Below are 17811 nucleotides of genomic sequence, written 5' to 3' on the forward strand. Positions count from 1 at the left end.
GGCTTTCAACTAAACAAAATGAATCAATCAATTAAATCAAAAACACAAAATACGTTGGAAAATCCTTCTAAAGAGGACATAAAATAATATCAGGATATAAGATTCATCAGGTTAAGCCAAAAACTCAAAATTACGTTGGAAAATCCTTCTAAAGAGGATATAAAACTCTAATATTCTGATTGAAGCACAACCAACTGAAACTGATAGCTGAAAAGATGATTCCATTTGCAATCTAAGAAAAACAAACTGTCATTTTAATTTGATTTTTTGTTTTTGTTAAGCATAAATATATTATTTTTTTCTTTCTTTTATTGTATTTCTCATACATTTTTTTTGTGGTTTGAGGTTCCTGCAATTGATTGCGGAATTCCCTTCGATCAATTTGCGCACATTAAATGCTTACAACAAAAATTGTAATAAGTTTACAAAATTTGCTGTTGTATTTCATTTTAGACATTTTTGAAATGTGTGTTTTGGGAGTTTTGTTCGCTCTCTTCTCTCTGGGTTACAATGGGTGTTTGAAAAGCGTTTCAGCGAGTATGTGTGTGTGTTTGTGTGCATGTTTGTGTGGATTTGTGTTTGTGTGTTTTATTATTATTATTATATTAAACAAAACATAAAATTAGCGATGAATTGTTAAACGAGAGTCGGGGGTACCTTTTTTTTTTTGTTTGTTAAAAAAAAATATCCTAGAACAAAAAGAATACTTAGTGAAAAAAAAGAAAGTCTAACAATAACCCCTGTCGGGAACACGTCGGCGGGGTGCACATTTAATAATGTCATCCACACGGAGAATCATTTCGGCGGCCTCGGCAGCTGACTGAAGAACCTGACGCTTAACAGCAAAGGATTCGGTGATGCCCAGTTGACGGACATCAGCCACCTTGCCCTGTTCCATGTCCAGGCCCAAATGATGTTTACCCTGGGCATGGCCAGCACGAAGCTCCGAGATCAACTGAGCGGAATCATAGCCAGCATTGTCAGCTATGGCAGTGGGTAGAGACAAAAGAGCACCTAAGATAGAAAAGAAGTAACGAATTCAATAGCTGCTCAATTATTGGTAATCAATTCACACTTACGGGCAAATGCCTCAATGGCAATGGCCTCTTTGCCTGGTGTTTCAGCCGCCTTCTTCAGTACGGCATTGGCCATTAAAGCTTCCGAGCAGCCGCCGCCATAGATAATGCGCGACTCCTTCACTGTGGCCGCCAACACACACAAAGCGTCATGCAATGAGCGATCAGCTTCGTCCAGAATCTGTTGTGTAGCTCCACGAATCACAATGGTACAGGCCTCGCCCAATTTGACGCCACTGAAACGCAGAAGTGTATCCTCGCCAATCATAATCTGTTCAATGACCTTGCATTCGCCCAGTTTGACCAGCGATGGATTCTCAAAAGTCGACACGATTTCACCTCCTGTGCAATAGGCCAAACGCTCAATGCCATCAAAATCGGCATGTTCAATGGCCATCACTTGGGCATCGGCAAACAATTGCTCCGGATAATTATAAATCAATTGACGATTGATGAACACATTACATTTGTGGGTTAAAATTTTGTCCACTTTCTCCTTCATCTTCTCCTTTTCGGCCATTTCCAAATCAGCAATTTTAGCCAGAGAATCAACTTTGATGCTACTGCCAAATACCTTGATCTTATCCGTGTCCATTGGTGTATTGGCAATTAAAATTTTTGCATTTTCAATCTAACAAAGGATACAAAACTCAATCAATTTGATTTTCACATATCATTTCACATTTCATAGAATTTTCAAAGATTTTGCATTATTTTTATGAAGATTCGTATGCCCATCGAACTCGTCAAAATGGCTGTGATATGAATTTCTGACCGGTTAACATAGCTCACAGTCATTTTGACGCGACCATGGACATCAGTTGTAAGCACAGCAGTTGCAGGGGTAGGTACATTGGGGGAGGGGGGCGAGCACAATGAAATACTTACACGCTGTGGCTGATGAACACCTGGCTTCTTATCCAGCAAGAAACCGTCATCCAAGAACGAATCGCCCAAAGTGCCGCCCGATTTCTTTATGATCTGAATGGACTTTAATTCACCAGAGCCCTTCAAACGTAGCACAGCATCCACAGCGAGATTGGCAAAGAAGTCCTTGTGTTGATGCAAAATTTTTGAGGACAAAGTGGTACGGGCAATGTTCAGAAGATCCTCCTTAAATTTCTCATTATTGGCTGAATTATCCTGAGCGGCACTGATAAGGGCCTCCAAGGCAACAGCGGTAGCTTGACGCCAGCCAGAGACAATGATCTGTGGATGCAATTTCTTCTCGACCAATTTCTCAGCCTCGCGCAATAGCTCAGAGGCCAGCACAGTGACCGAGGTGGTGCCATCGCCAACTTCCTCATCCTGGACACGCGACATATCAACCAGGATCTTTGCTGCTGGATTGTCTACACCAACGGCGCGTAGAATTGTGGCGCCGTCATTGGTTACCTCCACCTGGCCAGCATTGCGTCCAGTGGCTACCAATATCTTGTCCATACCCTTGGGTCCCAGAGTACTCTTTACCAGATCGCCAATGGCAATGGCTCCAATGAACGAAGAGAGGCGAGCCATTTCGGCTTTCTCTTCCTGCGCCTCATTTTTGAGCACGCGAACGGGATTTAAAGACATCTCCTACAATGACGAAGCAGAACGAGGAAAAGAAGGAGGAGGAAACAATTAGATTCAATTTAAGTTTGTTTGCCTCCTTCAACATAACCCCCAAAAAGAAAAAACTTCTGTTGGTTAAAAGACACCGATCCAATCATGACGATGACTCATACCCCAAGAGATTGACATGAAATTCTAGAAATTTCCGGCAGATATGATTAATTCCGCATGCTTTTTACATTTTTCAGGCCCTTAATTAACCCATGGGACGAGCCGTTGTCCAGAACCTTCTGGAAATAAGGGCTCCCCGCTCACGTGCTCCATAGAAGCCGCTGCCTGTCAAATAAAAAAAACCGACTACGGCCACCCGGCAAATGAAAATGGTTTTATGTATGAAATTATCTATGAAATCTTTGTAATTCCACTAAACACTATACACTTGAACTGCAAACGGAAGGAAAAACTATTTAAATGTTTATAACTTTACCATTTTCTATGCTAATAACTGAATTTTTGATCACAGAATTAATAGGAAACCACACGGGGCGCAACAAAGCCACAAAGAAAATGGTGGATGTTGAGTGTGACCAGATAATGTACAAACAAATAGAGATGGTTTATTTATTCCCGATTTCCCGATAACAGTGACTTTAGATAACACGTGAAATTAAATTCTCGCATCTCATCGCTAAAGCAACATCCGTTATTTTAGCGTTTGACCGACGAAGAGCAGACACGAAAAATTTGTTTAAGGTCGAAACCATGTCGTCAAAGGCGGATTTGCATACTAGCATCATTAATTCTTCCGATTGGACTCATAAATGCGTTACCTGCCCATTTGACAAAACGCACCGTTTGATGCCGAATCGCTTGGCGACCCACTTATACCGTTGCGCCCGTAATTATTCCGGCGTTGAGATGAAACGCTGTCCATTCGACATTTCTCATGTGGTATCCGTGGCCGATATGCAGGTAATAGTAGTCCTAGTACCTAGTAAACGCATACAAGTTTTAATTAACTGTATTTCAAATTTTACAGGATCATGTTTTGTCGTGTGTTTATCGGTCGAGCTTTGAACGCTTTCAATGCCCTGATAAAATGCCAATTAAACCAAATACTGGTCTAATAATGCAGATCATTGAAACTACTGAAGATTGGGATAAAGAACCAGAAGTACCCTCGTACGATCCGTCAGTTTATTGCGCCAATAATCCTGTGGTACGCACTCTTCATGGTGTCTCAGCGGCCACGCGTCGTAATTTCCGTGAATTTGAACGTAAACGTTTTCGTTCATTTCCTAAGAAACGAGAAACGGTTGAGCAGACCACCGATTTTATTGAAGACAATATTTTCAGCATTAATGAGGAGTATGAAGAGTAGAATAAATTAGAAAAGGCTTCTATAAATTTATCGACATTAAGCAAAATAAAGTTTCTAATATTCTGTTTAAAATCTAACCGCCCTTTTGTAAACTTCAAACTTGTAACAAGCCCAAAAAAAAAAAAAATTCTTTCCCGTGATGGTCACACTTTTCTAAATGAGAATTAAAGAGCATGTCCGAAAGGGTATTTTGAAGTGTGATGGTTTTTTTTTTGTTTTTTTTAAACATCGTAACCATATCTATTATTATGTCAAAACATATATAGTTTTTTTTTCTATTTGAATAAATACAAAAAAAAAATATACGAAAAAATTTGGGAAAACGCGAATTTCAACTAAGTGACACTTATGGCTATTATTGTGAAGAGTATTAAAAGGTCGACTCCATAACTGTATACGGGCACCGACGCATGCTAGCTGCTGCTACCTATAAAAGCGCTCGATGAATTGTTCTCTCGCTCAGTCTCAGTTGATTTTTCATAGCTGTCGTTTCCTAACGTGTTTACGAAAAAAGAAAGGAGAAAAAAAAACAGAAACGGTTAATCGAATTTAAAACAACAATTTTGTATAAAATCAAAAGGCTTTGATACATATATTTTAAAAGCAACTATCCCGAAAAAGGCGTTAACTGAGTGGTTACTGCTACTCCTCCTCCTCCGCTCACTTCATGCATACAGTTGTATGTGTGTGTATGTATGTGTGTTTGTGTGTGTGTGAGAGTGTGAGAATGCATCGTAGGTTCCAGTAACAAAATAAAAAATAAAAAAAAGCAAAAAGAAGTGAAAAAAGTGCAACGAATTTGTTGTAGAAAAGGAACTAACTGCATTTAAAAGAGCTTTTTACAATTTGCAAAGACAACCAAAACTAAAAGCACCGCGCGGCAACTTTAACTTTGCAGTCTCAGTGTTGTTGCAATTGTGTAGGTAGCAGCAGCAGCGTGTAAAGGCCAAAAAGTAGAAGAGCACAAACACAAATAAAGCACAAAACATGTAAGTAAGAGAATCGGATAAAAGAGCAAAATGAAATTGGAGATAAAAAAAACTGTCATTTGCCGGTGATTGCGAATGCAAAAATACAAAACAGAATACACACACACATACACGTATACAGTTATGTGCAAACGATCAACACAGTGTGGGTCAAAAATATTGGTACACTTTCGCTTAAATTGGATCCCTTACTTTTATAATTTTCCAATTGGATTTGCTGGTATTTTCCAGACTTTTCAAATTGACAATTTTGTTTTTGGCCTACGTGATAAATTCGGCCGGCACGCACGCACGCACACAAACAGCTGCAGAGCAATAGGCCTCAAACAAGCATGAGCCCAGGGTGGGGTGGGCTAATAGGGCAGCAGTCTGTGTTGGCTGCTTATTTTTTTTTTATTTTCTTACGTTTTCATTGTTATTTATATATGTACATATTTGTGAATATGAGCTGTATACATGCATGTGTCTGCGAGTGTATATGTGTACATATGTACATACATACATATGAATGTATTTATGTATTTATTTTGGTTCCAAAAACCGTCTCCAAAATTGTTATTGAGATCTCCCGCAAAGTATCAAATATTACAGTGACGGCTAACATTATTAATGCAGCTAAGAAAATATTATCATTTGAAAAATCTCCGATTTCAGATTTGAAATCATTCCATTTAAGACATTCATATGTACTCAATTACACTACAATAATTGGATCATGTCTCTCAAAAAAGAAAACCTTGTGTCTTTTTTTTCCAATTGTCACTTAATTCGTGCCTGGACTGTAAAATCGCAAGAAACAGTAAACAATGTTGTTTTTGTATTTCTTCGTCTTTATCCCTCTGTCCGTCCCACTCTGTGGCTCTGCAAGACAAAAAAAAATTTTGCAAAATTTCTGCGACGCAGTTTCTCGACGGCGTCACTTTTTATGCTCTCCCTTTCTCTCTTCCCCTTTACATAGGCACGCACAGAATAAAAACAAATCGTTTCTCTTCCTCTCTCGCTCACTCGCTCGCTCCCTGACGAAAAAAGGGGGCAAACACAACAAGTGCGAGAACCAAAAAACATGAAGTAGAAGAAGAAGGGGAAGAAATGATAAAAACATAGAAATTCGTAAGGGGCACACAAAATTTCAAGGTTAAACCGGGCAAAACAAACATAAAAACCGGTTACAGCATACAAACTTACATGTGTATGTACAACATGTCCATATACATACATATGTATGTATGTCTGATATATGTATTTAAGTATATAAAAAGCGATATATTTAAAATAAAAGGGAGACAGACAGAGGAGAGGAAGAGAGAGAGATGTCGAAAAGCACAAAACCAAAACAAAATAAAGCAATGCGGTATACATATGTATGTATGTATGTATGTATTTATTATTATTATTCGTATTATGTTTCTGTTAAATGTACCTACAAATACATATGTACATACGTACATAGTATATACATGTTTACATACTCTTATATATATGTATGTGCATATGTAAGGAAAAATTCTGAGCGAGCTTAGCTCAAATAAGGACGAAAGAGATGGCATTAACAGTTTTTCGTGTGTGTGAGTGTGTTGTGTGTTGTTTTCGGGGGTTGCAAAGCTTTTTGCATTCTTTATTACTCTAACGGTATAAATTATGTTATATTGTGTGCTTGTGACCTTGAATTTGGCTTCGACTGCCAAGGAACAGTCGTCTAGTACACACCCACTTCTTAACGTAAATATGTTCATATGCACATATGTATGTTTGTATGTATGTACATTAATGCATACATACATATGAAAGAAATGCAACGAGTATGTCAAATTTCCAATATACTGAAACATTCGAGTATGCAAACTCGATTCGTCTCAGTGGCTTTAACACAAAAACACTGAAATTCGAATCACGCGACGATTATTTACCTCTGATATATTACTCCATATTTATTTATTGTCTGATCTAACTTGTTTCTATGTACATATTTGTTGTAAAATTCATTTTTTTTTAATTTGAAATTGCAATACTCTGCATACTCCGAAAAATCTTTGTTAAAGACCTAAAATTTGATTGGAAGAGGACTAGATTAATTTTGGACTATAAATTCAGGAACATATCGTGATAAATAATAAATAAATCCTGATATGCACGTTTGACTTCTGTTTGCCCAAGAGCACGTACATAGTAGAACAGTTATTTCTTTGTTTTGTCAGCAATTATTTCACAGTTAATTGATTTATTTTTCGTTTTTATTTTGCTTAGCCTGCACCTGGTAATAGAGTACAATCCAAGACCATTCCAAGGGAAGGAAAGATCAACGAAAAGATTATGGAAATAGAAGCACGCCATAACAAACATGCTACCAGCAATGGTGGCAGTGGTGGTGGCGGTGGAGGCACCGGTACTGATTCCAAGGAGAGTTCTGTTGAACGCGAACTGAATGGCGAGATCGAGGCAGTGGAACTAAATGGTAGTGGTTCCTCTAATGGACATCATCATATTAAAAAGCCATTGCCTGTGTCGGCTGATGGACATGGCGATGGGCGGATTAAGCGCAAGGCCAAGCGACTTATACAAAGACAAAATAGTGGTAGCAGTGTCAGCGGTGTTGGCGGTGGTGCTTCCTTAACTTCTGCGACAACACCAAGCAATGGCTCGGCCACCTCTCCAGGAGTTTTCTCATCGCCACTTTTGTTAACAGCTAATGGCGGCGGCGGAACACTGCATTCGGCCGTTGGGAGCATCAGTTGCAGTGGAAGTGGTGGCGGCACCGGCTATGTAGTGCCCCATCGTCGCTGGAAGAACAGTCGACGTTCACGTAACTTGAATCGTGGTCGCGGACTACCCAAAAAGGGCGGCGCCGGCGGTAAGGGCGTTTGGGGATTACCTGGCTCAGAGGCATTGGCCGAAGTCTATGAGGATGAGAACGATCCTAACTATGATAGCAGTGAATGCAATGATCGAAATGTGGAGCTACGTGAGGTGATTACAGAAATCACACCTGAGGAATTCTTTAAATTGGCTGAGCCAATTGTTTTGGAATATTACGAGCATGGTGATACTCATGAGGTTGCTGTTAGTTTCGATGAGATACTGCAGGGCCCTTTGCGTGAGCATATTACCAGCATTTTAATCGAAATTGCCATGGATCATAAGGATTCGCAGCGAGAAATGACATCGGTGCTTGTATCTGATCTCTATGGCCGTGTTATTACCGGCAAGGATATTGAGAAGGGCTTCAATATGCTCCTAACTAATCTGCCCGATCTCATACTCGATACTCCGGAGGCTCCACAAATGTTAGGCAATTTCATAGCACGTGCCGTTGCTGATGATTGCATCCCACCGAAATTTATAATAAAACCCGAGGAACGCACGGATTTAAATGAGTATGCCGATCAGGCATTACGACGAGCTGATTCACTGCTCCACAAACAGGGCTGGGCACATCTTGACAATGTCTGGGGCATGGGCGGGCCCTTGCGTCCGGTGAAGACAATCACCAAGCAGATGACACTGCTCCTCAAGGAATATCTATCGTCGCGCGATATTGCCGAAGCGCAGAGATGCCTTCGTGCCCTCGAGGTTCCGCACTATCATCACGAATTGGTCTACGAGGCCATTGTTATGACCCTAGAGTCGCTCAGCCAGACCACCGAGGAGGCCATGTGTGAGCTGCTCAAGTCATTGGATCTCACTTGTCTAGTGTTGCCGGCCGGCATGGAACAGGTGCGTAGCCAATGAAATTTATAGAGAAACAGAAATATCGATTTCTATTGTAGACCAAATTAAAATGGCTTTAAATTGTTTTTTTTTTCGGTCTCTTTACAGGGCTTTATGCGTGTGTATGATGATATGGCTGATATTGTATTGGATGTACCATTGGCCTATATTATACTCGATCGTTTCGTTGAGCGCTGCAATCGTGCCGGCTTTCTTACTGACAAGATTATCAATAATGTGCCATCACGGTAAGAATATGAATTTCCCTGCCAAATAACATCATGCCTCTCTGTCTCTCTTATGTAACTGTAATATTATCAGCATTGATAGATAAAGTAGTGGGAGAACAAGAAGAACAATGAATCCGCCCCATTGCGCGCCCGCCCGCCCACATCTAAAAGGGCAATAACACATTGAGTAATGCAATGTGAGTGCGCAGCAATGAGAGCGATGAGAACATTGCAAGTTTACGTAATTTTTATTTGTTTCTCTTCGGGAACCATCGTCTGTCTATCCCTCGCTCACCACCACACCTAACCACCCGCTACTTGCCCCCACAAGCCAATCACTTTCATTTGTTTACCGCTTATGAAACTTGTTGTTGTTTATAAATTGAGTGCTTGGACGAGGCGGCTATTCAGGGGAATTAAAAAGGAGATCATATACGATTCGTAGAATATTTTACTCCTATATTCTTATATAACATATTCTTCGATCAGTCTTTCTAATTACAAATCAAATTTCTTTTATTTGTCTTGTTTAACAGGCATACATGGATATTTATAAATATATATATGCATATATAGATATGCATATATGTATCTATACCTGTAGAATAAACAACAAACCATTTTTGTTTTGCCGGCATTTCAGTATTTGTGATTTGTTTTTACGCCTTTGACTGATACACAGAAATGTTTGTACATATGTACATATATTAAATTGGACTGGTTTTTTTATTGTTGTTGATATTGTTAAAAGTAAAAAAAAAACCTTATAGTAAATTTTACTATTTCTGATGAACTAAAATTTAAAATGCGTTAATTGCAAAAAGTGGCAAAACTAACATTGCGTATGAGTGATAAAATATGATATTGATATTTTAGTATAGGTTATGTTATCGTCAAATGAAATAATGTGAAAAGTTGTCCATCCCAATTATTGCGCATACGACATATATACATGTGTACATACATACGTATGTATATGTACTATGCCTGTGGGTATATGTATGTACATACATTCATAGGTACATGTTTCTATTGCGCAGTTAGTTTTCTTTGGTTTTGTTATTTTCTGTTGTTTTTGTTTCTTCCCTTCTTCATCTACTTTTTCATTGGGGCAGTCCGCGGAGCTGTTGATTGTGTGCAGGTTTATCAGGTGCCGGCTAGTTATTTATTTTTAGTCGGCGTTGTTTTTCTTCTACTTCGTTGGTTTGTTTTTGCTTTTTGTTTTTTTTTGCTTTTCTTGGTTTTTTATTTTATGGTTTATTTAATTTATCGATAACGCAAACAAAATGGTGATGGGTTGGTACCGGGGGGGTAAAGCGTAGCGTTGCTGTTGTTGTTTTTGTTTTACATCTATTGATTATTGTTGTTGGTATAACAACCTGCATTTGGCTCAAGATCGCGACGTGTGTGTGTGTCTGTCTGTGTGAAGGTAAACATGGCGGCCAAGCGGTGCTGCTATCGACCTGCCTCTCTTGCCACACCCACTTATGCAGTTGCAGTAGTTGTTGTAACTGCATTTGCATTCGCCTTGATTGCGGCTATTGCTCTTTGGCACTTTAAAGCACAGTAGCAACAACAACAACAGCAACAAAAGCAGCAACTGCACTCACTTTGCACATACATTTATATGCACATGTTTATATGTAGACATAGAGAGAAAGAGAGACACTAGAGACGTCGACGCCAACGCAATGGCAGCTGTGAGCGCGACGTCCGACATACATACATACATATGTATGCATGGATGTATGTTCGTACAGACACAGAGTGTCTCAGTTTTTTGCAACCGGCACATGATGAAAAAAATACCCTTTAACTTTATTTTAGCTTAAACAAGTTGCCACATCCTCCTAAAAAATACTAAGATAATGAGTTCTTAATAATAAATTGCCGCACTAATTTACTTTTGGTAAACTAAAATAACAGTGAATGCTTGAATGAAAAACAAGAAGAAAAACATGCAAATCTCCACAAATCTACTGATTTCAAATAAACTCTCCAAATATGAACACATTACCGTATATCTATGTAGGTATATGTATGTATGTACATAAATTGTTTTTATAAGTGACTTATTTATGTGCAATGTATATGCACATATGTATGCATGTATGTATGTGTATGCACAATTAAAGCTGTGCTAAAGCTTCAAATTCGATATTTGGTGGGCAGCAGCAGCAGCAGGCAACAGCAGCCGCCTGGTCTGACTTTAACATTTCGAAACTAGTTTTATGTTCTCTATACTAAGTCACAGATAGTTGAAGAGAGATAGCGTGAGAAGGAGGAGAGGGAGAGAAAAAGGGTCAACGGTTGAATGAACTTTTTGTGCAAATTTGTGAAACGCATTGAGATTTTATTTTTGCCAAAAAATTTACTTAAAGTATTTTGTAACATATGATGTATGTACATAAAAACAGAGCGACTCATAGGGAAGGGGGAAACTGCATATACACGTACCATATGCATGCAATACAAGGCATTATTTAATTATGTATGTGTTGTAAATTTGTAACATAATTGGGGATTGTTATAAACACTTTTGTTTAAAATCAATTTAAAAATGATTTCCCTAAAGTAGGTTTCTCTGTTTCTGATAAGAGAGAAAGAGGGGGAGAGTGATGGCAGTTTAATATGCAATAACTAACTTAGATGATGTATGTATATGTTAATTTTTTATTTTTATCATTAATCTTTTCAGCGGTCGCAAGCGTTTTGTATCTGAAGGTGATGGCGGTCATGTGAAGCCAGCCACTTTGCCCATTCGAGACTAAATAGGAAGCATAACAACATCCAAAGTGTGAGGCGAGTGCAAGAATAACACCATAAAACACCAAAATACAGGAAGGATGGATGGGAAAAGAATATAATGAAATATAAATGGAATTAAAACCATATACTACATGTGTGTATATTATCTCACATATATGTATGAAAAATAAGAAGAAGAAGGAAGAGAGACAACAATTGAACGGGAAATGATATCCGCCTGAAACTACAAATTATATATATATACATATATATATATATATACACGTATATGTGTGTATACATACACTATATAAATCCTACAGACACATGCATATTAAGTCAGGGATTTTCTTACCAAAATCAATTTTGATTTCGTTCACAAAACTATGCAATGGTTTTTTAATGTAAATATTAAAAACCCATTCATAACGGTACATGTATGTATCTACTTACATATATGAATTGGTATGATATGCTATTTACATAAAGGAAACCAAAATGCTACAACCAACATTTGCATTTTGGTACGGATATAACCGCTGACATTGAAAACAACAGTTATATTTTCAAAAAATATTTGTAAAATTCAACGAATAAACTATGTATGCAAAAGACAACAATTTGTGTGGTAGGAAAAGGATCATGACGAATGGCGATAAGGAATCGCGAAAGCAGCGTACTTAGCACGCTGTTATATTACCATATACTGTTATCCATAAACACACAAATAAACAAACAAACACACACACACAGACACAATTCCAGACAATTAATATGAATATGCGAGATACAGAATCGATGTAAAATTTAAGTTGAACATGATTGCATAATGATTAAGAAAAAGAAAAAAAAAACATCATTACGATAAACTATTATTAATTTTATACGTACGTACATAGCTACACCAACCTACCTACCTACCTACCTACATTTTTTTCAATATTTCACAAAAATTTAACAAAATTTGTTAATAATTGTTAAGCCAAAAAAAAAATAACGCAAGAAAAGAAAAGCAAAAACACAAGAAAACAAGAAAAAAAAAGAACACCAGGATTTAGAAATTCACTGATCATATACATATATATATTTTTTTTAAATAATTTTTTTTATGTTTAATCTTACATATGCATACAAACAAACCAACAAACATACATACATATATGCTATATACTACACTTACATTTATAAATATATATATATATTTTTTCTTGCTTACTTTTTGGAATAAAACAAAAATCATTCAATCGATTGTAATGAAAATATGCATTTTATATATGTGTATATATATATATATATATACACACACAAACTAATACAGAATATGTGAAGGTCTATGGGCTCCCATTTCCTTTAATGACCTCGGCCCTCAAATCGAACTATCATTATTTTGTTAATCTTATACCCCATAAAGTCAAAATTCGTTTTGATTTGCGATTTGACACTCTTTTTTTGTCATCCTAGGCGCTCTCCAGAGCCCTTATATTCCAATCTGGTTCGAAAACAGATCACAATTTTTATTCGAGTAGTTTCCGCATTGAAAATGCAAGAAAGTTCTGATTTTGGCAACTTTTCCAAGTTGTCCACAATTATTCGAATTAGAAATTGATGAATTTGATTTAAATACTTTTCAAAAACACAGAATATGTATAATTCGATGCAATCTATTGGAAACACATTGATAAAATTTTGTCTGGCATTTAGCGGCGACATTGTATTTGCCACATTTCGGATCTTTAGAACTTGCTATAGAAGACAACTTACCCAACTTACAAAATCAAAGAGAAATACAAATACCTTGACATTTAATTTAGTTAAACACAACCCATATTTGTAGGGCTTCTAAATTTGATATCTGAATAGACGGACATACACTTTATTTCCGATTTTTGTTTGTTCTTTTTATATTATAGCCTAAAACAATTGATATTGTACTTACAATCAAAGAAAGGAGCATCTTAAGAATATTCATGCATACACATCCACACAATATATAGATATACATATATATGTATATTAATATATGTATATGATAACTATTGTGTTACAAATATATATATTTAAAAATAAAAGATAAAGAGACAAAAAAATAAAAATCAAAAATTGCTTTCAAACTATTCATTTGTGGCTGCAGCTGGAGCTGGTTCAGCAGGCTCCAGTTTAACCTCACATCAGGGTCTGCCCATGCCCACGCCCACTCCAACAATCGAACTGGGTGGCATATGAATGGGTTGTACCGAAACTCCAGCAGCTCCGCCCACATGGACATTGACGTGCTTTCGATAGTTGGTGAATTGCTCCAAATACTGTTTAACTGTGTCCATTGGCTCGTAGAGATCATTATGCTTGGCATGAAGGAGCTGCTGTTGACCCATGGCATTCATTATTGTCTGGGTGGTAAAGTAGTTGGGATAATCCTTTGGCACCTGCATACCCAGAAATCCCTGAAGCATTTCCCGTATCATTTCCCAGCAATATGAGAGAATGACGCACGATTTGTATTCAATCTCGATAAGTATGCCCTTGAAGTGTTCCATCATGGTCACCGATCCCAGCTTAATGACAAAATCACCATACTCAAAGCGAGCTCCGCGAGACTCAATTTTAGTTTGTTTCTTCGAGGCAAATGTCGCAGTCATCTTTAGCATGAGCAAGTCGAATATGTTGTCCGCTACCAGGGAGACCTGTTTCCCAGTGCCATTGTCAATGATGGAGAAGGTGGAGGCGGGATATTCAGAATTGTGTAGCACATGGACTGCACGACTTGGTGCTCCGCCATGCTGAGGAGTTGATATAAATGTCTCGCAATCCACCAGAAATTGTCCGGCATGTGTAGCACCCAGCGACAGCAGACGCTTCGATAGATGATCGATTATGTAGGCGCCAGATTTGCCCTCGGGCAGCGGATAGGGCTGGAGCACAGTAACACCCATATATGCTTTAATTTGGGTTTTAAAACGTGTGAATGAGCCGGTGAGTTCTAAGGATTAAATATACTTCAGTTTCTGTTTTCTTTTTGTTATATGTGACTCTCTAGCAACACTGTTAATCAGCTGCTACCATTAGACATTATCCCACACTGAACAAAACTGGTAAGTCAACAACAGACTCAAAATGGGTTAACAGACCCATGTTGTGGTAACAGACGTTACAAAATTCAAAAACATTTTTCAACTTAAACTTTCAGATAACTTTTTATAAAAATTTAGCCAAAGGATAAATTAGCCTTGAACATTATAAGTTTCAAATTCATAGGAAATATAAATTTCAGGGTTAAGAAAAAAAATTCGGTCTTTTTATTTTGTGTCACGCTTAAACTAAAATGTTCTCGAAATAGAACAAAAATAAAAAAAATATATGCGTATATATATTTAAAACGAACGGAAAGAGACTTGAGATTATTGGTCCATAATCCTTTAGGCATTGCGCACTCCACGTAGCTCCTTGTCAGCCTTCTTGAGAGTAATAAAGTTATTCAATTGCTTCACACGCAATTTGGACCAAATCATAAAGTTGCCCAGACCCAAAATGGTAGCGGCATGCAATGCAGCTGCCTCTGGATAAAGAACGGTGGCACATCCCAGACCCGAGGGCAGATTCAAACTGGACCAAGCATCCACCTGCATGTTGTCCGACTTGACGGGCGGGCAATTAATAACCGGATAATTGGTGCTACCGGACACAACAGGACCCAAACCATTCGAACGTCCAGCTACGGCCACAAATATGATGTTATTCATCACCGATTCGTATTCACGGACAATTCTTAACGTCTCCTCGGGTCCTTTATGGGCAGAGCTTACACGTAGCTCTACATTCAGTCCCAGGGAACGGCAACTGGTGGCAATTTTCTCACTATGCGATGTGTCCGAAGCACTGCCCATCAATATGACCACCAGATGGTCCTTTTTTGGCACAATATCAGCCAATTGTTCGGATACCCAAATGAAATTACGCTTCACCGTATCCAGATCGCTGCTGGTCACAGAGGTAAGATTGCGATAGACCTGTTTGTCTACCATGAGACGTTTATCACCAGATGGCCACAGGCGCCACGAATCCGAATCAATGATATCGGCCAGAACAATGTTACCATCAGCATCGATGCCATATTCCACCTTCATGTCGATAAGAGCACAGTTCTTGGTCTGCCAGGCACGTTCCAGGACCTCGAATACCAGCAATGTGGTGCGACGCATAATATCCACTTCATCTTGACCTGATTGATTAACAAAGGACATTTAAGGTGGATTGTGCTTGAAACTTAGAAATTAAATCTACTTACCAATTAGCAGGCCATTTAGCTCAAATTTGGCTGATATGATTTGCTCATCGCTCCATTGTGGATCATGATTGGCATCGTCCTTAAAGAAGGTCTCCTGCTTGGGTGGTGAAAATCTGTAAGATTGTAAGATTTGATTTGACTTTTACAATGTCGCTCCATAAGCTGGCTGGCTGGCTGATTTGTCTAATTGGCTTATCAACAGATTTAATGATCACAGCAACCGCTACCGCTGATCGACCTCCGACCAGTGCATCAATTGCAGTTAAAAAATTTTGTTTACCACAACAAAAGCCACTGCACTGCGGTTGCTTGGCGGTTGATAACGAGGCGATCGCTGTCGATCACTGTGGATGTGTGATAACCCTGACAGATGCCACTAACCTGTAGCCCTCCGGTACGCCGGCATTACGTTTAAGGAATGAACCAGTGGCCAAACGACGGGTCACCCACTCAATGGGTATCATCTCACATTTGCGGGCAATGAAGGATTTGGCACCGCAATGCTTTACATACGCCGTCCTGATGCCCGCCTCATTGAGCAGGCGAAATACCTGACCATTTGTGGTATTCGATATCTCTGCCTTGCCGGCCAGATCATGAGCCTTGACACCATCGCCGGCAGTGATCCGATCCTTGCTCAATAATAGACATAAGCCAGGATGTTCGGGCAAATCGTAGACCTGCTTCGTTTTGCCCTCAATCAGAACTTTGCCCAGCTTATAGCCATCGACTGCAATTGAGTTTGAACAATAAGGGATAAGGATTCTAACCATCCTATGCCTACTTACTGGATGTGGGTGTTGTGGTGGTGCTAGTGGTGGAAACGGCCGTCGTCGTAGTGGTGGTGGCTGATGCTTTGGTGGCCATTATTGTTATGATTATTATTCCAATAAATTGTTAAAATTGACTTCAATTGTCTGGGAATCTGTTGTTTTTTTTCTTCTGCTCGTTCACGTGTTGCGCGCTACGCTTTGTGCTCGATATTCGTAATTTCCACTGTCGTTGGTCGTTGTCGAAGACTCGCTCCAAGCCTACTGTGCGCTTATGGCAGTGTACCGACGACTTTATGTTCTGTTTCTGATCAAGAATATGTACATATATATGTATATATAATATATGTGTGTTCTGTTTCTCTTCTCAAATATTGGGCAGCGGGGTTGGAATTGTTGCTTATCTCGGCTCTGCCTACAGTCTCTCACACACAATGTTTTTGTATGCGCATGTGTGTGTCTGTGACGCGTCAGAGCGTAGGCATAGCAACTACTTTATTGAAGATCTTTACCTCTAATTGTATACCCTTCTTTTGATGGCCATTTACTAGGCAAATAGTTATTTTTGTAAGGCCTGAGGAGGTGATTTCCTCCATTTAAAGCTTCTCCCCCCACCACAAGCGGGTACATTGCCAGACAGTTTTTTTTTCCAGGGGCTCCATTTTCTACTTATGTACGTATGTATGTATGTCTGTGTGGAAGGGTATACGTCAACTTCTCATTATGTTTCGACTTTTTGCAACCTGTTTACATCTGTATGTTTGCATGTAGTTGGCGGGGGTCTAGACTGAAGCTTACACTACACTACACTTTCCCATCTTTGTAGATTAAACCAAGATCATTAACGCGTCATCTGAATGACTTTTCAACGATTTTGACATCTACAAGTAAACAAAAATATTATTGTTATTGTAAAAATATATGGACACGTTTTCATTTTCCTCAAAGCCCCAAAGATCGGGGTCCATATACATACATATGTATGTATGCACATACATACATAGTTTCGATTATGTTGTCAAGTTGACAGCTAAAACCAATGATTATCGAGTGGTTTATACTAAATTCTAATTCCG

The 17811-nt window shown here is 38.6% G+C and overlaps 5 protein-coding genes across 5 annotated transcripts; 2 read left to right on the forward strand and 3 right to left on the reverse strand.

Annotated features, from left to right (window-relative positions):
• Positions 1 to 252: 252 nt before the first annotated feature.
• LOC6644517 (T-complex protein 1 subunit beta) lies at positions 253 to 3201 on the reverse strand. Its single transcript, XM_002067361.4, has 4 exons — positions 3118 to 3201; positions 1965 to 2654; positions 1080 to 1707; positions 253 to 1014 (listed from the first exon to the last, which is right to left on the reverse strand). Exons 1-4 carry the CDS (start codon positions 3118 to 3120, stop codon positions 728 to 730), a joined length of 1608 nt encoding a protein of 535 aa, XP_002067397.2. The 5' UTR covers positions 3121 to 3201; the 3' UTR covers positions 253 to 727.
• A 118-nt stretch (positions 3202 to 3319) lies between these two features.
• On the forward strand, positions 3320 to 4088 carry LOC26529516 (gametocyte-specific factor 1 homolog). Its single transcript, XM_015177971.3, has 2 exons — positions 3320 to 3602; positions 3670 to 4088. The coding sequence occupies exons 1-2, from the start codon at positions 3393 to 3395 to the stop codon at positions 4009 to 4011; spliced, it is 552 nt and encodes a 183-aa protein (XP_015033457.1). The 5' UTR covers positions 3320 to 3392; the 3' UTR covers positions 4012 to 4088.
• A 376-nt stretch (positions 4089 to 4464) lies between these two features.
• LOC6644516 (programmed cell death protein 4) lies at positions 4465 to 12546 on the forward strand. The gene is made up of 4 exons (XM_002067360.4): positions 4465 to 5000; positions 7245 to 8711; positions 8814 to 8953; positions 11634 to 12546. The coding sequence occupies exons 2-4, from the start codon at positions 7311 to 7313 to the stop codon at positions 11704 to 11706; spliced, it is 1614 nt and encodes a 537-aa protein (XP_002067396.2). The 5' UTR covers positions 4465 to 5000; positions 7245 to 7310; the 3' UTR covers positions 11707 to 12546.
• A 1201-nt stretch (positions 12547 to 13747) lies between these two features.
• LOC6644515 (mediator of RNA polymerase II transcription subunit 20) lies at positions 13748 to 14731 on the reverse strand. The gene has a single exon (XM_002067359.3). It carries the CDS (start codon positions 14611 to 14613, stop codon positions 13852 to 13854), a length of 762 nt encoding a protein of 253 aa, XP_002067395.1. The 5' UTR covers positions 14614 to 14731; the 3' UTR covers positions 13748 to 13851.
• Positions 14732 to 14953: 222 nt separating this feature from the next.
• On the reverse strand, positions 14954 to 17014 carry LOC6644514 (multifunctional protein ADE2). Its single transcript, XM_002067358.4, has 4 exons — positions 16754 to 17014; positions 16347 to 16695; positions 15966 to 16078; positions 14954 to 15899 (listed from the first exon to the last, which is right to left on the reverse strand). Exons 1-4 carry the CDS (start codon positions 16830 to 16832, stop codon positions 15097 to 15099), a joined length of 1344 nt encoding a protein of 447 aa, XP_002067394.1. The 5' UTR covers positions 16833 to 17014; the 3' UTR covers positions 14954 to 15096.
• Between the last annotated feature and the right edge of the window lie 797 nt (positions 17015 to 17811).

Source organism: Drosophila willistoni, assembly GCF_018902025.1.
Source record: "Drosophila willistoni isolate 14030-0811.24 chromosome XL unlocalized genomic scaffold, UCI_dwil_1.1 Seg142, whole genome shotgun sequence".
NCBI classification, from domain to species: domain Eukaryota; kingdom Metazoa; phylum Arthropoda; class Insecta; order Diptera; family Drosophilidae; genus Drosophila; species Drosophila willistoni.